Source organism: Cupressus sempervirens, chromosome 8 (assembly GCF_028749045.1).
Source record: "Cupressus sempervirens isolate cs-2001-9-10 chromosome 8, ASM2874904v1, whole genome shotgun sequence".
NCBI lineage: Eukaryota > Viridiplantae > Streptophyta > Pinopsida > Cupressales > Cupressaceae > Cupressus > Cupressus sempervirens.
The window spans coordinates 202791280-202816471 of record NC_143125.1 but is presented as its reverse complement, the minus strand read 5'-3'; the positions used below and the strand labels follow the sequence as shown (position 1 = coordinate 202816471).

Sequence of the window (25192 nt, the reverse complement as noted above, 5' to 3'; positions counted from 1 at the left end):
ATAATTCGATCTGTAGCATACCTAGGTAAGGTATATGACTCACTTTTGAAATATCGAACTCTTAAGTATGTGAAAGCGGGAAACTGAATAAAAATATAGCCTCGTTGATTCACCTTTCCCATGTTGCATCAGATACTTTTTTAACAAATAACTGTTTATTGAACAAGCATCGGAAATGCCCAAAGAAAGCATCTTGAACTGTTCTATAATGGAACTTACTATTTGCCAAAGTGATCTAATCATAGTAATCCCAAATAGGAATTTGAAGACGATCTCCCTTAGTAGAAAGACTAGAGAAAGATCCCATGGCAGTAGCAATGTAAACAAGATAAGAATTCATGTAGAAGGGCATTGATGTTCTCACATTGCATATCTATTGGCAAAGTGCAGTACTGATGCGTTCTCCCCAAAAGATGTGTTCTTTATTCTCCATAATTTGCAACATGAATTTATACATCCATGGCTCAAAATTAGTAGAATCTTCAAGGCCACAAATCCTATTGAGAAGGATGATGAGATCCTTATATTCTTGTTTGAAATTTGACCGATGAACAATCGTCGACTATTTGAAGAAATTGCTTATTTTATTGTCTAACTAGTAAAGGTTGACATATTTCTGATAATTGTCCTTTTGCTCATTCCAATATGCCAAAGATGATTCTTTAGTCAAGTTTGCACATGCTGCTTTATGGAAAATCTTGAAGATTTGTTCTATGACTGCAGGATCAAGGCTAATGATAACCTTGCCATCAACATCTATGATAGTCTTCGTCTTTGGAGTAAACCGTTGTGCACATCGAAAAATGAAGTCAGGTTCTATAGCGGCCATAGGAAATATAGATACCATGTGAATGTTGCTTCTCTTAATGCACTTCATTTCATAACTAGCTAGAGCTTCAACTCTTTGTAGAAAATCAACCACATCCACATGACCTCTCTTTGTGTCCAACACGTTATCTAAAATAGATATGATTGAAGAAGGAGCTGCATGAGCCAATTCTTTATCATATTGATATTTCATTTTGCCTTTGGATTTTGATGGCGAGGACATCTCTTGTGCTTGTGCTGCAACACAAAAATCCCAAAACACAAATACATCATCAAAAGGAATCTCCATACAAGTGGATTCTAGATCAATAGTACAGATTAAAAAATGGATTGGAGACTTTGCAAATCCAACAAAGTGACTTGAAAGAGAACGCATATGCATATGCAGTGGAGTGCAGAATGAAATGCGAAAGTGTGATAAAGAAAGGCACGGGAATGTGTGCAAATGAAAATTGATGATTTCAAAAGTGATTTAAAATGAGTACATGTAAGTGCAACATGTAACGGGAGATAGAAGGTGAGATGAGATGCGAACGTTGGTGGAGGATGCACTTCACATGTAAGTGCAAATGGAGGGTGAGATGAAAAGCATGGAATGAAGCGAAAATATGTATTTGCTCATGGAGGCGCAAATGCATAAGGAAGGATGGAAATGGAAAATGGAAGAGAGATAATGAGTTTTATAGTCACTTTTGGTGAAAAGGGGAAGTCAAAGTATATGGAAGATAAAAATGACATCTTTTTGAATTTTCAAAATGTGATTTTTAACCAAAATCGGACCTTTTGGATGCAATTACACTTAAGGCTGCGAAAAGTAAGATGACTGAAAAATGGAAACGAAAAATGAGATTACATGCACTTGCGGATGGCGAATGAGATGGAAAACATGTAATCGCATTTGTTGAGTGAGAGATGAGGTGTTGTGACACGAAAATGGAATGTGGAATGTGATGATGTTTTTGCATGTAATGAAGCAAGAACAAGTTCTTGGAAAAGAACTTGCAATTTTTCCAAGTGGAGAAAACCAGCAAGCAAACACAAAACACAAAACACAAAAGAAAAAACGTACCTTTGGAAAGTGACTCAAACATACCAAGATGCAATACACTTCAGCACTCAAATTTGAAATTGGGACTTGGGAAAGAACCAACAACATGAAAATGAACAAAAACTTCATTTTTAAAGGAAAAATGCACTTTCCATGGCAAAGATTTTAACAAGTGGCAACCATCAAGTAACTACATGCATAAAATCAGCAAGATAAGCATGAGTTTAAAATAAGAAAGAACGAGTCCACTTACATGTGCCAAAAATAAAGGGAAGAGATGCTCCAAAGTTTGAAATTTTTTTCAAAAATGTTTGAAACTTTCAATCTCTCACAAATTCGAATGAGAGAAGGCAACAAACAAAGAGATGTTGGTAGAAGATACCAAAACATGTCCTAAAAACAGTCCAAGACCCAACGTTTTGGAAGAATACATGCTTGGGACATTTTTAGTAAAAAAAGTATTTCTCCATAATGTAAGATCAAAATGTTTTGGTGTTTAAACACCAAAACATACATCAATATGTAATGCAATCCCAAAAAGAAGCCAAATTGATTTGCTTTGGAGCCAAAACATGGAGCAAAAATGGATTTATTTGCTGATTTCTCCAAAAACGTGCCCTAGATGAGAGCTTTCAAATATGTTTTTCAGCTTATTAAATCCATTTTGAATGCAAGATAAATCATTGCCAACCCAAAACACCTTCAATAGAAGAAATCTCATGCAAATCCATTGAGGAAATCTTAACTTATGATCAAAATTGGGTTCTTGGAGCGCAAAAACATGTTCATCTTCAAAAACAGACTTTTTGAGTGTCATTGCATATATTAAAATATGTTTTTGATCAAAATTGGACCTTTTTGGGTCACTTACATATTTTAAAATGTGCATCTCATTTTGGGTGCTATTGCATGTTTTAAAATATGTTCATAAGCAAAATCGAACCTTTTGGAGGAGGATGCATGTTTTAAAATGCATCTCACTTTTTAGATGTAAAATCATGAAAACTTCACTTTTGATGCAGTAGCATCAAAAAGGTCCACTTATGATAGGCTTTTGATGTAATGAATTTAAAAAGGTCCACCAAAGTGAATTTTATATGTAGTGACATGTAAAATGTCCACTTTTGATGGATTTTACATGTAATTGCATATAAAATGTCCACTTTTAAAGACTTTTACTCATTTAATTCACTTAAAATTACAAAAATGTTACAAAATGGGCCACAAATAATATTTATTTATCATATCTAGAAATGTAACATATAAACATCATTTAAAAAATAACATTTTTAAATAAACTTTTGTTTTAAAAACCAAAAATTAAAATGAAACTATATAGTTAATTTAAGTGAAAAATTAAAAAGTAACTCAACTAAGATTATAACATAACGTGCACTATAGTCACTTTAAGTTAAAAATTTAAAGTTAAAGTAACTTAAAAACATAACAAAAAGTGAATATAAGTTATATTTTTCAAAAAGTGGAAGTCAAATTGAAAATATAACATCATATTTTTAATTCATGCTTTTGCACTAAAAAGGTCCACTTTTGAGGCACCAAAACGAGCATATCTTTTGACTGAGAATTTCGATTGACCTAGGGAAAAATGAACGGCATGACATGAGCAAAACCAAAGGACAAAAAACCAACAAATGCAAACTCAAAAGCAAAGAACAGACAATGAAGGCTTCAAAAATCAAGCAAAGGCTCGACAAAAAGCAAAAAAAAAAAGACTTGACAAAGACCTTTAGTAAAATGCTTTGATATATGAATTGAAATGGATGGATTGATCAACATTAAACAATTGAATATCAAATTCAAGCTTAGAGAAACCTGAAACTAGCTTGAAAAAGTTTCGTGTTGTTACCAACATTTTGTGGTGACAAAATGCAGGACAACAACTATCTTTATTCTCTGCCCTTTCTTTTTTGAATGCTGCTTTTGTCCTACCTAATCTCCATGTCATATGTTATATATAAAGAGGGGCAAACATTGAAAGGCCACCGCCTTTTTATTTCTATAAGCCCTTGATCCAAAGAGTGGTACCCTCCTTTGATTATAATTTTGGGTTTATAAAGTGACAATGATAATAAATAAGGATATACGAATTCAATATTTAATAAGAATGTTTTAGACTTGCTAAATATTATAATTGTTAGGATATAATTATAGATGATGGGTTATTGTCTTGAATATGTTGACCTTGTCTTAAATATGAAACTTGAGTTTTTTTCAACTTCTTCAAACACGACAAATATATGAGACCGACAATGTACACCATATTATCATTGCTTTATTTTATTTTCTTGGTCCCAACTACATTGAGAATGGCTTATCTATTGTCTTTTTCATGCTCTGACTATGATCTCTGTGTGAGACTATTACTATTCTCTTTGACTTGTGATTAATGAAGACAAATATATCTGCCACCACAAACTTTTGAATTTAAACACGCAATAAAATATTAATGTTCTCTCATTCTTCCATATAATTGGAACTTCCTCCACTCATATAATCTCCTATTAGATTTAATGGATATTTGGATGTCAACATGGCTTCTAGAATTGACTTTACATCTGCAGATTGTAATAGTTTTGAAAAGCTATCGAGTGTCTTCTCAACGCCGCTGATAATGAAATAATTCTGATTTTTGTTTTGTAATCTAACCAATGTCGTTTTGTGCACTACAATCATTTCCGGTTGCAAGACGACATCTCTTCACAACTTGGCACAATTTATTCAGTGCTGGTAGTCTTCACAACTTGGTGTGGATATTTCTATTAGAGAGTTCCCCTACATAGTGCGGTAAGGGCTCGTGTGCTCACGAAGGTTGGGTGGTGGTGATCAAAGGAAGGCTCACGACAACTTCATGAGGGACAAATAGTTCCTATTTCGCTATGAAGGAAAGACAAAAAGGTCATATACCTATCTTCCTCGATAAATTATTATTATTATTTTTTTTGGTAATTGTAGATACCGTGATTCAAAAAAATACATAGAAGACCATCAATTTAGTTTCCAAGCTTGTTCTGAAGTCTCACGACATAATATGAAGCAAATGAAACAAAATAAGTTTACTGCCCACGTGTCTTGGAAAAGACAAACAAATTAAAAAAGAACTGTGTTTCAATCTCATTCAAATCAAATAGTTGGATTTGTCTTGTATGCATCGATAAACGATAAGAAGTAAAGATCATATTTTGTATGCTACTCGTTGTTGAGTGGATATATATATATATATATATAGATATATAATTGTAAAGACTTCTTTGTTTATCCATGCTTTAAGATTATTGTGCCAACCCAGAATTATAATTATGTGCGAAGAAGTATCACAGTGGCAATGGTTTGTACTAATTGGTGTTCAAACACATTTATCTTTTTTGAGTTGATACTTGCGAGGGTTTTTATTTGTAGACAACATCAATATTTGCACCAATAAGATCATCATACAGTCACCATTCTATACGGCCTGATAGAAAACTATGGAACACCATCCATTGACAAGGACACCATCAATATTTCAATCACTTGAATGATCTCTTCTTTGACGAATATGTCACAGGAAAGTATGTCTCTTAAAACTTTATCTTTGCAATCTTCATAGATACCTATGTACCATACCAATCTTTGATTGCAAACACATCGCCATCTTAGATTACAAGCAATTCCATTTCATTTGCAGCCTTGCTCTGATACCATGTTGGTTTCTAGGATCGCTGCAAATGTACTAACGATTGCCATTGTATTGATTGTTTTCAAAATGCAAATTGAAGGCTTATTAAATATGAGAGGAAATGAGACATGTCTCTACGGTTAATCATCACTGGTTAATATATATTAATTTATTAGTAATATAAATAACCATATATATATATATATATATATTATTATTATTATATAATATAATATATAATGTATATTACATTACATATGTAATATATATTATATATAAGATATTTATCTAAATGATGATTTACTATCAACAATGTATCTCATTGTAAAATCAATCCGACTGAAGCTACAACCTTAACAAAAGAGGTCAAGGAGCCAACAAGTATGGTTGTAGAAGTCATACAGTTGTAGAGCCCCCTTCTTCCATCTTATTTTAATAAAATTTAGAAAAAATGGTCAAACAATAATTATAAATACCAAGACCATGATTTCTTTTAAATCTTCTCTGCTTATATGTCCAACAAAATTTCTCAAAGTATCAATTATGTGATAAACACAACTTACAAGAAAACTTTACAAATCTTTATCTGTAAAAAAATCAAAGGTCTTCATTCAAACTCAAAGCTGAATTCAAAATCAAGAAAGCGTAAAGAAGACAATCTTTCCAACATAAATTGCAAAGAGATTTGGAAACCCCTACCTTCAAACGCCAAGTTGATTTGTTAATAATAATTAGGACGAAACTCAACTGTATAACTTGTAACTTCTCTCCTCAAATCAATGTAAATTAAAAAACTAATAAAACTAAAGTTTCTAAAATGAGTAAACTTCAAAAAGAAGGCAACTGAACTTAAAATAAAATATTCATTTTTATTTTTTTAATTAAAAAAAAAAAAAACCATTTTACCTTTTTTTAAAAGAAAAGAAATACATAATTTCTTTTTTCCCTTTCTTCAAGTATTAAATAAATAAATGTTTTTTATTTATTTGCTTTCTTTTCACAAAATAGATATTATCTTTTTATAATAAGGTAAATAAATATACTTTCTTTTTTCTAAAATTAAATAACTTATTCCCCACTAAAGTTTCTAACAAAAAAGCTTATTTTAATTTATTAATTAAAGTGCATTAAATTGCATATAATTATTTTAAGCATTAATAATAATTAAAGCCCACTAATTATGTGCAACTCTAATTTTATTGTCATCAATTAAATATTCATAATAAATCAATATTTAATCTTTAATTTATTAATTTTTCCTTGTTCCAACTTTCACATTTAATCTTTTTAAATCAAGTCTTTTAAATTAAAATCACATATTTAATTAATTCACAATTAATTAAATATGATGATATTATAATTCTTTCTTTTAATTAAATAATATTAAATAATTATAATATTATATGATTAATCCAAATATCACAATTAAACCTTTTACCAAATAAATCACAGCCAAATTTACGTAAAAACATACAAGCAAAATAGACAAAATTCCAAAATCAAACAACACATACAAACATAAACGAACCAGTTGAAAAAGGGTAGGTTGTTTGATACATGTCCTCCTTAGGACAAGTAATTAGGCCTTGGCTGGGATTGGACCTTAACATTATCTCCCCATTCTTACCATTGAGTTATTGCGATAGGGTGTGCTCATCCTGACAATTCAGGGAAGTCAATGTCTGGTACTTGCAACCTGCATAAAAGACGAGCATATACATGTACATATATATCAAAACTAAATAGGCAATGACACATCAGGCACATCAGTTATAAATGTAAAACAAACACACACTGTACACATGCAAGTATGAGTTGGTACTCACGAGTATAAATAGCATCAAATTCTAATATGAAGAACTCATCATCATGAATATATAGTAACCCTCATTTGAAGACACATCATATAGCATCATCATGGAAGTAATTTATATTTATTAACTAGGAGCAATTAAAGCATCATTCCTGCTAGTAAGTAATAATTACTAACTGATATAATCCATTACTCGATTAAGATAATATTTTTAATATCTTTATTAAGACATTATCTCCTTAGTTAAATATTTTCTATAATGGTCAACTACTTGTTTGTAGTTCATTTATCAGTCTAGATAGGAATGTTTCCTATCTTGTCTCTTTTGTCTTCAGTCCAGATAGGAATGTTTCCTATCTTGTCTTTAGATTTGTTTCTAAATTCATCTTCAATCTGCATTGTTTTTAAAAGAAACAACGTCCTTGTAATTCTTTATAAGGAACACAATTGTTCCTCTGTTAATCAATCAATTATCTGGAAATCTGTTAATCTGCCAATTCTTGAATCTTGTAACATGGTATCAGAGCCATTATAAGGAATTTTTCGAAAAATTTATAATTTCTTTCGAAATTATCTTCTAAATTTTTTGAAATTATTTGTAAGGATTTCTCTATAGCCCGTCCAGGGTGTCTACTTTTTTGAGAAATTTATCTGTGCACATCTAAGTTTTGGCTAGGGTTTATGGATCTGCAAATGGAGGCTGTTGAACTCTGAACAAAATCGTTGGAGGTTGCTCATGTTTTATTTTGCATCTACAAATCGCAGCCACAAATCGCATGATTGGAAACGACGACTGTTTCAACAGCTTCAAATCGCGATTTCTTGGTGTCTTTTTTGGTGGTTTGCCCTTTGCATATCGCAACTAGAACAGTTGTGTCTCCAATTTGCAACCCACGTCCTTTCCTGCTCAATTCGTGTCTGCAACTCGCGGCATCATTGGTGCGCTCGATTCTTCAAAATTGTCATTTCTTTGGCCGTGTTTCTACTAAAAGAAAGCGTCGTCGTTTGCGTTCATCCCTGTAGCTGCGATCTAGAACACAAACCAACAGTTTTTTGCCTTCAAAATCGTCATTTTCCATCTGCAAACTCGTGATTTTTGGAGGTCGTTTTTTGTGTTTTTTGTGCAAACATCTTTTGCGACCTACAACTTGCAATCTCGGCCATTTGTGGAGTTAAAACTCCAATCTTCAGTGCGGCCTCTGCCTCTAGTAGAACTCTAAAGAAAAAACAACCATTTATTTCCAAGAAATTACCATTTTCTCTACTTATTCAACCTCCCTGGCTGCCGACTGTTATTCTGCTCGAAACCCTAGTTTTTGACCTCGAAAATTTTTTTTGTTTATAAATTCTTGGTGGGTTTTTCGAGACCTCATCTGGGTCTTTGTCAGAATTTTTTGGGTACCTTGTTTTTTCGTGCCTTGATTTTTGGGCTGGTGGATTTACATTGTGACTGCAGATTCCTTCCGGGTTTTCCGTCTAATCTTTTGGGCACTTGTCATTTTTTTGGGTTAGCCTCAACATTGCTTTGAACTTCATGCAAATGGCATCTTTGACTAATTTGATGTTGGAGGGTAGTCTATGATTCAATGGCGACAATTATAATCACTAGAAGCAGCACATATTAACCATTTTCGAATATCGTCATTTGGATGAGCTTGTTCTAGGCACAAAGACTCGTTCGACCTCCGACCAAGCAGGACAGGACAAGTTTGATGATTGCAATTGAGAGGCTGTTATGCTTCTTAAGCTCTCTGTTATCGATGATCAACTACCACAGATTCCTTCTGGCAAGTTAGCTGTAGAAATTTGGAAATATCTAAAGGAGCTGCATGAAACATCTGACAAAAGTCGGACATTCTTTTTGAAGAATTAGTTGTTCTCCATTATGATGGATGAACGTATGTCCTTGCAAGAGCATTTGACAAAGATTAAGGACATCCGCGATCAACTCGAAGCTATTGGTTGGAAAATGGAGGAAGAGGATATGGTAGTCATCACTCTGAAAAGTCTACCATCGTCCTATGTGCACTTCATAGAAACACTCAACATCACGTCAACTAATGTTGATCTGAAGTTTTTAGAATTATGCACCAAACTTCTGCAGTAGGATCATTGGAAACAACACTTTGGCAGTAGTGCTACTACAGCCTCCTTAGAGCAAACATTTGCTACAAAATCCTTTCAACAGAACATCGGCAACCATCAATCTTCTCAGCCTTTCTATCATCAACCTTCTGCTCAATCCTTGGATGGCTTTACGAAGCAAAATGTAGAGTGTAATTACTGTCACAAGTTTGGCCATATGAAGTTCGAGTGTCGAAAATGTTTGGCTGCCCAAGCAAGGCAAAATGCTTCCTAGCCAACAACACAAGTTGTCGAGTTTCCTGATCAAGGCGAAGCTGCATTTTTCGCCTTCTGAATCTATTTTTGTTTTTTTTGGGTTTGTTGATTTTCTCCTCAAAAATCATTTCATGTTGTTTGTAATATGCAAGGTTGTGTGAGATTCTGGGTTTTACTGTTTTTTCCACAAAAACGAAGTTTTGTAATTTGTTTTGAGTCATAGCACTCTTCTGGCAAAGCTTCTTGGTTTCAGCATTCTGTAGATCCAAGGAGGGTCTCAGTTATCATAGAATGTTCTGACATCCATATGTTGACTATTAAGGGAGGGTATTAAGATAATATTTTTAATATCTTTATTAAGATATTATCTCCTTAGTTAAATACTTTCTATAATGGTCAACTACTTGTTTGTAGTCCGTCTATCAGTCTAGATAGGAATGTTTCCTATCTTGTCTCTTTTGTCTTCAGTCCAGATAGGAATGTTTCCTATCCTGTCTTTAGATTTGTTTCTAAATTCATCTTTAGTCTACGTTGTTTCTTTTAGAAACAACGTCTTTGTAATTCTTTATAAGGAACACAATTGTTCCTCTGTTAATCAATCAATCATCCGGAAATCCGGTAATCTACCAATTCTTGAATCTTGTAACATACTCTACATATCATAGTATCACATTTTAAAGATTACTAAAAGCTAACATGTACACCAAAGTACCTGATAGGGTCTAATAGATAAATATACAATGATAGTAAAAGTGACGGGTATATCATCCCAAAATGGGGAGATTAGAGTCTTAAAAGTCTCCTTTTGGATTTTAAAGTCCATAGAGTGAACTACACCATTTCTGCTTACCAGAATTTTAGATTACAATGTCTAAATACATATCAAAGACATTATACAATTTCTAAGATATATATAGCTTTCATGTCTTTTTTTTTTCTGGTTCTTGTGCTCTTTGTAGCAGTCCTTTGCTGACTTAGTAGAATTTCACTATTAACCCTTTTAGAAATTTATTTATCGATTATATTTGCACTTAATATTCACACTATGTAAAATATCAGTCTTATAATTGATGTGTTGTTTACAAACATTCCCTGCAATTCTGATCAATTAGTTTGACATCAAGCAATGGCAAGTGAATCAAAATAATACCTAAAAGAGTGATATGATTATGGACGATTTTTTGTTGTCTTAATTGCTAGGATAATGCATTGATGAGTATTTTTTGTTACACCAATTAATCTAGACCTTTGAACATATTATTTGTCATCGTTGGGGCCTTTTAATAGTATTCATTATTGAATAGTATTCTCTATCATCTTCTAGACCTAATTCATCAATAACACTTATTGAGCTTCATTAGACACTTCCATTTCCTTTTACTTGATTTTCTTACATTTTCATTGCTTCTATGTCATCAACAAGTTCCAATCGATACCCATTCAATATATTTACAATATATGTATATATAAAATTAACTGTATTAGTCTTGCATTGACATAAACCATTTCATGAAATGATGCGTTAATGCTTAATTTGTTAGACTTACCCTTTGCAGAGGGTGGTACATATCAACTTAGATTTTTTAACACATTAAGTTTTACCTCAATAGTTACCTTTTTGTGTCATTTCTTGAATAATATCTGATTTTGTATTTGCTTGATTCCTTTTTGCTCTCCGAAAAGCTAGGGAAACATTGTTTTGGTTTCCTAGGACTTGCAATATTTGGCATTTGTCGAGTAGGAGGGTAGTTTTTAAAACTTTAGCTCAGTTATTTGTTGTTTATTGTTGTAGGTTTGGAGTAGTTTCTACAAGCAGATTGACATTGGGTTCACTAATGGTATGGCCTTTTATCGTGCAGGTACCTGCGATTGGTTGCCAATGGTTCTCTTGGTCTCCTGTGGACAGCATGACATACAAGGAGAAAGTTGCACCTTCAAGGACATTCTGTGTATATGAACAGGTTCGTTTTAGTTTTGCATCATACTTTTTGTTTATGTGTGACTTAAGTGGTAGTGAAAACACCAGTTCATAGACTGCAATGTCCCCAATTTTCATTAAGTGTCTTAATTAGGTTGGTTAATTATTAAGGACCTTTAATTAATTAATAAAGGGGGCCCAATTAATAAGATAATAAATAATGTTTGCTGACTGCTTTGTTACAAGTTTGTAATGAAGTCCAAATGCATCTATTTAAGCAAAAATCGGGTTTGAGAAAACATTTTATGAGTTTAAAAACTTGCAATATACAGTAAAGAGCCCAATAATAGTTAAGTCTGGACTTTGAAAAGCTCGTAAAAGTTTATCATACATATAAATATGTCATGTATAGGTAAAAGGCTGAAAACTTATATCAGTAGAGATTCAAAGTAAAATAAAATTCATATGCATATTGATATGACATCACATGTACTATCCTACAAAAGGCCTGACTAAAGGTAAGTTACACTTCAAAACATTTTGTATTACACTTATAAATGTAATAACAAAGACTTGACTTAGATATTTCAAAATTTTTAAATGGCAATATAAATTTATATATTTTGGATGTAAAGCAATATATTGCACAAGTAAAACAAAAACCTTGTTCAAAATAAAATAAAGTTTTGTAAAAATTAAATAAAAATAAAAGGCTTTTATTTTAAAAGTATTTACAAAAACTTTGAAAATTAAAACATGCTTAGTTAATCGAAAATTCAATTAAAATTTTTGTGGGGTTATCATTAATTTAAATATAACAAAATTAGCAGCAACAGAGTGCAAGTTTCCATTTTTGAAAAGACGGGTATCCGAGTTTTTGGAAATGAGTATATGTTCCTTGTGTTTTTAACTTTTTTGCCCTTGCAAATTTTACCTCTCAATGCAGATTCATTAGCTGAAGAGATCAGAGGTACACCCAAAATCTAAGAAGCCAAATTTTTAGAGTTATCTCAGGAGATGAGCGATACACCCATCAACAAAAATTAAAAAAATATTTTAGCCCTAGAGATTTCTTTGCTCATGTTTAGTCAAGCAGCTACAGAAGATCTCTTTGAAGAGAATGAGAATTTGAAGAAGAATGGTGTAGAGATTTCTGTAAATGGAAAATGTGAGATTAATTAAGCATGGTTGTTAGCAGGCCATACTCATGCAGCACTAGGTATGTTGAGGATCAGGTAAAATCAGACAAATATTCTGGCAGAATTGAAGTACTAGAAGAAGCCTCGGTAAGATCAAGGTTTATGACTAAAGACAAGTTTTCAGGTGCCTTGAGCACTGTATTTCAATATAGATTTGAAAAGATAAAGAGCAAATTGGAGGTGTACATGGCAGCTAGCAGGATGTGTTGTAGCCTCTACATAGTGTAGACACCTAAATCTGATTACACCACTTCGGTAATCTTATTTAGCTATTTCTAAAGGCATCATTAATTAAATTCCTATTTAATTAATCCTTTTGCCATCCCCTAGCTGATTAATTTAATTAATCCTTTTGCCATCCCCTAGCTGATTAATTTAATTAATCATCTATAGTCCTAATTGACAAATCAAATAACCCATTATTTATCAATTAATCCTATTCTTCTATCTAATTCCAAAATCCCCATTTATTAAATAAATCTATTTGATAAATAAAGCCCTCAAATCTAATAACCCCTAAACTATCCTAAACCCACTTTTTAGCCTAATCCACCCCATTCACCCATACTAACCAAGCTTAGCCACTAACTCACCCACCCTCATTAAATGCCATCCACTTGCATATCTCTAACATCCTTAATCTAATCCTAAATCACCTCTAATCCCACCCCTAACCTTGTCACATTCCCTAAGTAAGCTTAAGACTTTCCTAAGCCAAGCAAAGTCAACAATCTCAACTCCCTCCAAAATATCCCAACCACTAAGCTTTCAATGCTCTTACAAAGCCATAAAAGACTCTTACAAGCCCATTCATTGCTCTTAAAAGCCATTATGAAGGGTCTTTATGAAGATATTATCCCTTGAGCCTACTTTGTTGATTCATCTTTGCCCTTTCCTCCATCCACTCACCCTGTGACATGTGTCACTCTCTGATTGGCTGTAAAGAAGCACAATCCATGTGCTCTCCTCTCATGCAATCTAAGCCCTCCATGAGATTTTCCCCATCCTTGCATCTTAGCCCTCAAACCCTCAAACCCTTAGCCTATAAATTGGATCCCCTCCCAAGCCATTTCATCACAATCTTTGAGTTAAAGTTATAATGTTAGTTTGAGAACCAAAAGCCATCAACCATACCCTTATAATGCCAAATTGAGAGCTCACAAAACTACCAATTTTCCGTTACTCATCCCAACCATTGAAACATAGAGCAAGTTTGAGCTAATTCCTATTGGGAGAGTCCATTCATTTGGCTCACATTCCTTATTAGGGGTTCCTCTTTAGTCTCTCATATATGTTATATTGATCTTGTTAGTTAATGCTTTTATTCTCTTAATAGATTAGTATTTCTTGCTAACATATTAGTATATACACATAGATGTACAGAAATCATACCCATCTTAAAGCCCATATAGGGACGATGACAGCCAAGACAATACACTATGTGAATTCTATGATTAATTACATCGTTCCCCCATTCCTCAGGTCCATAAACAATATGGTCAGGGTAGCTATGGATTTATTGCGATATTTTGAAAATAGGGAGTAATCAATTATAGCTAAGATTGGTTCTTTTCATAGATTATAGCATTGGTCAATTCGTGGAATTCTGAATGGGTAGATACAATTTGAAGCCTTGAAAGAATGTTTGGAAGAATTTGATATGGTTTCACCAATCATTTTTCTGTCAATAGATGATGGATAGAAACTACAAATGGGAATCTTCAATGCTGCTATGGCTAGAATTATTGCACTAGAGGTTAGATATTCAAGGTTTATTGTTGGTACCAAGTCTAGACTAGACAACATGTGAAAAGAGAGTTTAGCTCAAATGCAACAAGGGCAAGAATTCACATGGCCGGATGAATTAGAATATGTGAAATAGTATTGTAAATATGACACACAAAGACAAGATTGATCAGTAGTTCGTTGTCCAAAATTTTGTTAATAAACTAAGTTTCTGATTCGTAGCACTCTGGCTTGCATTTTGAGGCAGATGTGTCTTGATGTGGATGTAGTGATGGATGCCCTGTGCATGCTCACAATAAGCGCATCTTGGGCATCTGAATGCTCAATGGATGTGTAGTTGGCATCCATGAGCTATTAAATGAATCCATCGGCCCAACGTCAAAGCTGACACTTTTGGGATGAGAAAACAACTTAAAGCACATTAGAACATGTGTTAAATAAATTTATAAATTCTATTTTTTTTCCTAAACCCTAAAAGAGGCTATTCATTCTTTTTCTTCTCATTTTGTTTGCAGCTAGGCTCTCTTCTCATTTGGTCTATGTTTTGGCATTTTGAAGGCAAGGTTATTATTTTTGAAGAGGATTGTTTGTTGGGTGTTAGATAGCTTCTACAAAAGAGTTCTAAGCATCTAAGATAAACATTTGATACCATTCTTGAGTCCTTCAATTAATTTTTTGAGACTTTCATGATTTTTTTCAACTGTAGGATGAAATTTTATAATTTTTTTTAAAGAAATATAGAAACAAGTTTAGCAATCTATTTTAATATTTCTGTATCACTTTTTTGCACTTGTATACTTGATGTTCCTAGTTTTTCCCTTTATTTTATAATAGCAAGAAATTAGATTGTACTGTGCAAGAATGGCTGATACCAGTGATCAAACTTTAGTGGCAGGGCAAGGTGCCAATAACTTAAAAATTGATGTAGCATCTCCTTAATGGTGACACACCAGAAAATTATCACAAGTTTCAGGAGGTGGGTCATACATTTGGAGGTATAATGTATGTCATAGTAAACCTATTAACAACTCATATTCTTAGGTCAAACCTCATTTTATGGGCCCTTCGGGCAAAGGAATACAAATGTGTTAAATTTGTCTATCGGATTCATTCAACTTGTTTCACTGATTTATCCACAAGGATTCTTAAGCTAGTTGTATATAATATCTATAAGATCTTATATATGACAAACTTAGAGAATATTTGTAATCAATATATGTTGATACAACTATTATCCTTTGCTATATGTTACTACTTATCATATATATTATGTGGCAAACCATACTAAATATTTATAGTAGACTATATTATGTCATATCCCAATGATGAAAAGTGTGATGACTTGAATTGCATATGTTGGAGAAGTAACTGTTCATTATTAAAAGATTGTACCAATTTGAAAAAATGTTTTCCTATTATTAGCTAAGATGATTGACAAAAATATAGTAAGTAGGGGGCATGAAATATAGGGACGTGATCCCTTACTTTCATACAACTGATGTAACCACATACCGACGCATCGATCAAGTTTTAGTGATAATTGATTATATTGGTCAAACTCGAGATAACAAACACGTCACGTTCACATAGTATGAACGATGTTGGAGGAAACACCTAAACATAAGCGGATAAGACTAGTCATCATAACTTGTTTGATAAACATCAATTTCCTCAGCCTTGTAAGGTCCACACATGTAGTATATTAAAGCATGGAACATGCACAAATACTTAGAGACCATTAACATAGACATTCAATGGATATAGCAACTATTTGAATGTTAGTATACATATAAAATTTTTGATTTACAATTATAGATCTTGGAGAAGAATATATATATATATATATTTGAATATCATGAGATTATATATATATATATATATATATATATATAATATTTAATCTAAGAGTTTACCTTTATGTTTATATCTTATGTTTTATCCGACTGAAGCTATAAAACATTAATACTCCCCCTTAATTGGGGAGGATAAACACAACAATAAAGATCACTTCAATGTAATATCGCAAATGACAATTTAAGGATATCTTATTTGATATCCCATAAGTTTTTCACCATGTGATATCACATTTGATATCATGAATATTGGTCTTCTAGAATATCAACATGTGATATTCATCGAATACTTTGAGTAATGGTCTCCAGAATATCAATTTTTGATATTCACCATGTACTCGATAAGGTAATGGTTTGTAGAATATCAACATATGATATTCACCATCACATTCGAGTATTGGTCTACAGAATATCAACATATGATATTCACCAAATACTCTTTGAGTAATGGTCTCCAGAATGAGATGCAAGATATTCACCAAGTATTGTGTGCAATGGCCTCCAGAATATCAAGTTGTATGATATTCATCACGTACTCTATGTAATGGCCTCTAGAACATCAATTCACATAACATTTGCCATATACTTAAAAATGTTTATAAATTATAAGGTATGTGCACACGCATTCTCACAATGCTTACCATATAAGCAGTGTAACTTGGATGTGTACACCCAGGTCAAAAACCTAGCACATCGGGTGTTTATAAGTCCTTGGTGTGGGTACGTCACGCACTCGAGTACCCCAACCACACAAAAAGTTTAGCCGCACCACGACTGCACCAGTTGGAGCACCCGGGTGGGATGTGGGGATGTGGGTGCATTCGGGGTGCGGGGTGCACACTTGGGTCTGTGTGGGGTGTGGTTAGGGTGCGCATGGGGTGCGGCTGGCATGTTGGCTAAAAGTTAAAAAAAAAAACATTTTTTGCAATTGTTTTTTATTGTTTCTTTTAGCAAGGGAACCCTAACATGGTACTATGTGTGGTTTATATTTATCATTTATCATTATCATTATTATCATTATGTTTAAAATTTTTAGTATTTTACTAAGTTCAATGGTCATTGGTAATGGTTATGAAGTTTCTGGTTTGAACTTATTTCGTGAATTGCATTTCAATTTTCTATATTCAACTATATTTGGTATGTTATATTGAAGTATCATTTCATAATTAGCTTTTTTAGTCATATCTATATACTATGCAAACCCCACCCCCCCCACCATCTCCAAATTGAGGCCCTTTTTCTTGCCACACCCAAAACTCGTCCCCTCGCACTGGTGCACCCCCATGCCGGTGTAATACTACATATAAACATCCACCATGCAAGGTATAATCTATCATGATCTGCATAGACATCGTAAGATATCCATTATGATAGAAAGTTAAGTTATTGTAAGACTATCAATAACTTTTGCAAATATAAGTGACATCATTTGGAAGTTTCCACTTCCTCATGATGTACATAGGGAGAGGCCCAATTAAACTATAGTCACTCACAAAGACTTTTAAGTCCCTCTGAATATCAATCATCCGAGCTCTTCATTTAAGAGTGCTTTTGAAGAAGTATCCGACTCATTGTTTGTGGAATAACATTCAATAACTTTTGCAAATACAAGTGACATCATTTGGAAGTCGTCACTTCCTCTTGATGTACATAGGGAGAGGCCCATTTAAACTATAGTCACTCACAAAGACTTTTAACTCCCTCTGAATATCAATCATTTGAGCTCTTTGTTTAATATTGCTTTTGAAGAAGTATCAGACTCTCTGTTCCTGGAATAACATTCAATAACTTTTGCAAATACAAGTGACATCATTTGGAAGTCATCACTTCCTCATGATGTACACAGGGAGAGGCCCATTTAAACTATAGTCGCTCACAAAGACTTTTAACTCCCTCTAAATATAAATCATCTGAGCTCTTCATTTAAGATTGCTTTTAACTCCTTATTCCTAGAATAACATTCTCAGAAGAAAAAATCAAGGCACATAACTATTATAGTATGTATTGAAAATTCAAACAAATAAACATGATTTTAAGGTTAGATTTATTTAAAAATATTACAATAATTTGGTATTCTAAGATTCTATCTTAGAAATTGTAAGCATGCCAAGTTCACTTTGAAAGCGCTTTAAATTTATTTCACAGTTTGATGAAGATGATAAGAAGAAATAGAGAACTCCCTCTTAGTTCAATATTTCACACATGTTATGGATAGTTTGAAGTTCTTTTAGAATAGACATATCTCTGAATCTATATCCAGAAAGGATGCTTGATGTTTCAGACTATCAGGGCATTGAGATGTTAAGTGACCATAGTTGTTATTACGATAATTGATAGTTGTCTATTATTAGTTAATGGTAATCTATTGTAAATATCTAGTTAGCTTTAGTTTGCTTTCGTTTTTTTAGCTTTCTCTATTAAAATAGAATATTTCTATTCTTTACAATTGTTTCCTAAGGAAACATCGTTTTACTCTTTTGTATATAATTACCTTTCAGTCTATGTTAATAACAAGCAAGTATTTTACCAATTACTTTGTAATATGGTATTAGAGCCAATACTTCAAATTTTTTCGAAAAATTTATAATTTCTTGTGAAATTATTTGTTAATTTTTTTTGAAATTATTTCTGAGATTTTCACATGAACCTGACTACACTTTTTGTTTTTTTGTGAAGACTTTCATCCATACGAATCTTGGAGATTCTACAATATTTTCGGCTAGGGGTTTCAGAGAAAAATATCACTAATTTATTAAAACTCAAACAATCTCTGATTTTTTTAGGGTGTTCGTTTTGCTTGTGATCTTGGCTTGGGCTTGCAGGTCTGAAAGAAAAAAACGCGAATTTTGCTTCCAACCTAAAAATTGAGGCGATTTGCAAATTGTGATTTTCAGTTGGTTATTTGTTTGCCACTAACCTTTATTCTGAGCGTTTCCTTGGGTGTTCTTTCTGTTATTCATGACTGTAAGCATTTTCTCGCAACTGATCACAGGAAAAACTTGGGTAGCTGATCACGTTTTGGCTGCAGGTTTGATCCCTCATGCACGCTTTAGACACTCTCTGTGTTGTATTTTCTCCCCTCAACCATTGACGACCTCAAACTAGTGTGTGTGATGACAAATTAGGCATATTTCTGCCTGTGAAACACCATTTTTCTGCAATTTTGACCATGAATGGCCGCTAGCTAGGGTTTTCTTTAAAACCCTAATTTCTGAGCTCGAAAATTATTTTGATTTTAGATTTTTGGTGGGTTTTTTGAGAGCTCAATTGGGTCGTCATCAGATTTTTCTGGGTGCCTTGATTTTTCGTGCTTCAATTTTCGAGCCAAGGGATCTAGGAAACAACACCATATTCCTTCTTGATTATTCAAGCTCTCTTTCGAGTCACTCTCCAATGTTTTTTGGGTCTTTCATTTTTTGCTTCAAAGAATGTGCCTTCATAGATTTTCATAGTTTTTCATTAAAAAACGTGCCATGGCATCTCTGACAAACATTCTACTCGAGCACAAATCCAAATTCGATGGTCAAAATTATGGCACTTGGAAGTAGCGAATCATCACAATTTTTTAATATGGGAACACCGATCAACTTGTTCTGGGTGTTACAAAGCGTTCGACTTCTCTTGGTCCTGATCAAGATACATGGGATCTGAATAATCGAGAGGCAGTGATGCTTCTCAAGATATCCGTGGTTGATCAGCTTTCTCAAATTCCATCCGACAAGACAGCTATTGAGATCTGGACACATCTCAAAGGTCTTCAAGAGACTTCTAACAAAAGCAAAGCTTTCTTTCTAAAAAATACTTTGTTTTCTATTGTCATGGATGAGCGTACCTCACTCCAGGCACACCTGAATCGGATTCAGGAAATCCGTGACCAGTTACATGCCATCGGTTGCAAAATGGAGGAAGAGGATATTGTGGTTATCACTCTTCCGAGTTTACCAAAATCCTATGAGTATTTTATCGAGACTCTCAACATCACATCTTCTGGTGTTGATTTGAAGTTCACTGATCTTTGCACCCTATTTCTTCAGCAAGATCGGTGGAAACCACAGTTTGGTAGCAACTCCAATTCCACCTCCATAGAGCAAACCTTTGCAGCAAAATCCTTTCAAAAGAATAAAGGCAAGTTTCAACAACCATCTTAGCAGAAGTCTTTTGCTCCAACATTAAATGGTTTTTGAAAGAAGAACATTCAATGCAACTACTTCCACAAGTTTGGACACATGAAGGTTGAATGTCGGAAACGCTTAGCTGCACAATCTAAGCAATCAGATTCACAACCCAAAGCGAACAATGCAAAGCACATTGAGCAGGCAGAGTCTGCCTTTTATGTCTTAATGGCTAGAAGACCTGCAAATCATGTGAAGTCATCTGCCTGGTACATTGATTCAGGTGCCTCTCGTCATTTCACTCACTGCAGAGACTGGTTTACTGACTACTAGCCTTATTCAAACTTTTTTATTTGAAGTGGCGGAGAAGAGTACACGGTTGTTGGCAAAGCCAACATTTAGATTCAATTTGCTCGGAGGAATCTCATATTCCTTGATGTGTACTACGTTCCAGGGATCGAACTAAATCTACTCTTAGTCAGTCCGTTGCCGCAACATTCTCCACACTTGGATGTCACCTTCAGTTCACATTAGTGCACTGTCATTGATCAAGCGACTCAGTCTACTATTGCAGTGGGTCTTGAGGATCATGGTCTTTTCAAACTTATTGATTCTGGTGATTCCCGGGACTTAGCAATGGCTGCTCGGTAGTCTTCTATTAGCACACGTTGGCATCAGCAATATGGGCACTTAAATGTGCATTATCTCTCATAGCTTTCTTGGGATGAGCTTGTTTTTGGATTGCTAGAGATACAGATCCAACAGCTTGGAGTTTGTGATGTAGGCCAGGGTGGGAAGCAACATCGCACACCTTTCACCATTGGTGATTCATGCCACACTTCTCAGGTACTTCAGCTTGTTCATGTTGATATTTGTGGTCCTATGGCCACTCCTTTTGTCACTTAAAGTGCATTATCTCTTACAGCTTGCTCGGAATGAGCTTGTTCATGGATTGCTAGAGATTCAGACTCAACAGCTTGGAGTTTGTGATGCGTGCCAGGCTGGGAAGCAACATCAAACACCTTTCACCGGTGGCGATTCATGGCGAGCTTCTCAGGTACTTCAACTTGTTCATACTGATATCTGCGGCCCTATGGCCACTCATGTTCTTGGGTCCAAGTATATTCTGTTATTTGTTGATGATTTCAATAGAAAAATGTGGGTGTATTTCCTTAAAAAGAAATCAAATGCATTTCCTGTATTTCAAAAGTTTAAACCTTTAGTTTAAAAAGAATCTAGGAAATCTATTATTACTCTTAGATCAAACGATGGGGCCAGGAATTTTGTTCTAATTTTTTCTCCAGCTTCTTGGATACATATGGCATCAAACACTAGTTAACCACACTCCAAACGCCACAACAAAACAGTGTAGTTGAACATCGGAACATGACAATCATCGAGATGGCTTGATCCATGCTCGAACACAGACATGTTCCGAAGAAGTTTTGGGAAGAAGCAGTTAACACTGTAGTTTATCTGTTGAACCGGTCACCCACATTGGCGGTCAAAGGTAAAACTCTGGAAGAGGCTTGGTCAGCTTGCAAGCCTAGAATCAGTCACCTGAAGGTTTTTTGCTCCCTTGCTTTTGTTTGGATCCCTGATGTGTCAGGCACCAAGTTGGATGCCAAGAGTCAGAAACACATGTTTGCTGGATACAATAGTCTTCACAAAGCCTACTACCCGATCGATGTTGAGATATCTCATCTCATCTTTAGTCATGATGTAGTCTTTGATGAGTAGCGAGGACCTTTCATGCCCGCTTCTCCTATTCTTGATCTAGTAGACCAGTGTATAGAGGCTCATCATTTGGGAGTTCGACTCCCATTAGGTCCACCTGATGGGAGGGCTCCAGTAGCTCCTGCAGCTCTAGTTATACCAATGAATCCTGTACAGACACCTCCAACTTCTCCTGTAGGATCACCTAGCTTTGTAGATGCTTCACCTGAGTTTGATTCAGATTCTTTTGACGAGGAACTTGGTCATCAACCATCTCTTGATACTAATGTTGGTCATTCTCCTATCCGGCCTAAGTGGTGGGCTAAGACACTTGCTGATCTTCGTGATGATGAGCTCATAGATGGGAGAACTGTTCAGAAAAAGAGCAAAACTACAAATTCTATTAACTTTGCTCTCATGGCCAACATTCACAGTGCGTTTGAACATTAAACATATTCCGAGGCTAAAGAAATTCCAGAGTGGGAACAAGTCATGCAATCTGAACACTAGAGTTTGCTAAAAAACAACACCTGGGTCCTTTTGGATCTTCCACTAGGGAGGAAACTCATTGGATGCAAATGGGTTTACAAAATCAAATACGAATCGGATGGTACTTTGGATAAGTACAAAGCTCGTTTAGTGGCGAAGGATTTTTCTCAGCGTCAGGGTATTGATTATGAGGAGACTTTTGCTCTTATTGCAAAGATGAGCACTATTAGATTAGTCCTAGCCATGGCAATATAGTTTGGTTGGAAGGTCCATTAGATGGATGTCAAGAGTGCTTTCCTGAATGGTGATCTCCATGAAGAGGTCTACATGACGCAACCTCTTGGTTTCAAGGTTGCTGGTAAATACTATCAAGTTCGCAGATTGGTAAAAGCCCTTTATGACTTGAAGCAGGCCCCTTGGGCATGGTACATAAATATTGATATGCACCTCAATGATCAAGGCTTCAAGAGTTCTTCAAACTCAAATCTGTACATCAAGACTACAGACAATGACATCGTCCTTTTGGTTATTTATGTGGATGATTTGATCATCACTGATAGCTCGACATCCTTGATTCATGGAATCAAATAGAATTTATGCCATTCTTTTGATATGACTGACCTTGGGCTCATGTATTATAGCCTAGGTGTTGAGGTTTGGCATCCAAATATGCTAGGGCCTTGTTAGACAAATTTTGTACGGAGGATTGCAAGCCTGCATCTACACCTATGGAGAAAGGTCTCAAGTTCTTTGCGAAGTCTGATTCTCCTTCCATTGATGATACTACATATAGGAAACTAGTAGGCAGCCTCATCTACCTCTCTGCGACTAGGCCTGATATTAGCTTCGCAGTCAGCTATATTTTATGCTTTATGACAACTCCTAAGGCTGATCATTGGATGGCAGCGAAGCGTGTGCTTTGTAATGTGAAGGGCATTTCAGATTATGGACCTCTGTACTCTCGAAGTTATAATCCTAAACTCATTGGGCACATAGATTTCAATTGGGTAAGCTCTGTTGATGATAAAAAGTCAACTGTTGGATGTGCTTAGTTTGGGATCCGGTGTAGTCACATGGACCAGTAAGAAGTAGTAGGCAGTTTCTGTCTCCTGTACAAAGGCTGAATACAGAGGGACTATTAAGGCAGGATGTGAAGCTGTTTGGCTTTGTCGAATGCTTGGGTATATGTAGATGTCACCAGCAGGATCGACTACTCTATTTGTTGATAACAAAGGTGTTATCAAGCTGGCATGAAATCCAATCTTCCATGAACGAACCAATCATGTAGACGTTCACTATCATTAAATACGACAGCTGGTTGAAGACGAGACTATAGATTTGCAGTATATTCTTACCAAAGATCAGACTACAGACATTCTCACCAAGCTTCTTGGTCCTGATAAGTTTGTCAAATTCAGAGGACAGCTTGGCGTTCTAGATAGATTAACCATTAAGGGAGGGTATTACGATAATAGATAGTTGCCTATTTTTAGTTAATGGTAATCTATTGTAAATATCTAGTTAGCTTTAGTTTGCTTTCCTTTTTTAGTTCTCTGTTAGGATAGAATGTTTCTATTCTTTACAATAATTTCCTAAGGAAACATCATTTTATTCTTTTGTATATAATGACCTTTCGGTCCCTGTTAATAACAAGCAAGTATTTTGCCAATTACTTCGTAATTGTTGTCACATCTAAAGCACTATATTTTAGAGTAATCTATATGCTTCCTTTTCTCTTTGAATTTAGGTTTCTTCATTTTATCAACTTCGCTTGTGAGAGCTTGAATATCACATCCAATGGAAGTATCATCTTGAGACATTAACATAGCATCCTCTTGTAAGCAATCAACCTAGTCGAGCAAGTTTAGGAAGCTTGGAATGAACGTATACTCCTTGTCTAAAGGTTTTCCATAATGGTGAAGGTCACTTTAAAGCAATCATGGTCAATTCTTTCTCATCATAGATTTGACCAATCGTTGAAAGTTGGTTCCTTAGTTCTATTATCCTCATGAAATATGAAGCGATGGATTCTACTTTGTTCATTTTAATGTTGGAGAGATTGTCTTTCAGAGTTAGAATTCTAGTGTTATTGTTTATCTCAAACATTTTTTGAAGTGCTTTAAACATTTCATGTGGTGTCTCTAGCTTTGGGATGATTGGAAGCAAATGGTTCCTAACACCATCCACAATTAACTTCATGGCTTTGGTGTTATCGCTTTCCCATTTTCCCAATTTATTACTTCCTTTGGGTGGTGGTTCATATTTTTCAATGAATTTTTTTGAACCATTCTCTTTTACATTTAACTTCATTCGCAATTTCCATCCCGCAAAATCTGAATCACCATTTTGACAAATGTGGGATTTAAGAAACTTGATTGCATTAGATAAATCTGATCATGATCATCTCTTAACTAGGCTCTGATACCATTTTATATTTGTCTATCAGATTTATTC

At 34.4% G+C, this 25192-nt stretch overlaps 1 protein-coding gene across 7 annotated transcripts in view; it reads left to right on the top strand.

Moving 5' to 3' along the window:
* LOC149542221 (putative UDP-3-O-acyl-N-acetylglucosamine deacetylase 1, mitochondrial) overlaps positions 1-25192 on the top strand; it is a 149784-nt gene that overhangs the window by 12087 nt on the left and 112505 nt on the right. For all 7 annotated transcript variants that reach the window (XM_089797237.1, XM_089797235.1, XM_089797233.1 and 4 more), the window contains exon 4: positions 11565-11666. In XM_089797237.1, the coding sequence (XP_089653363.1) occupies positions 11565-11666 (102 nt within the window). The remainder of the gene's footprint in view (positions 1-11564; positions 11667-25192) is intronic.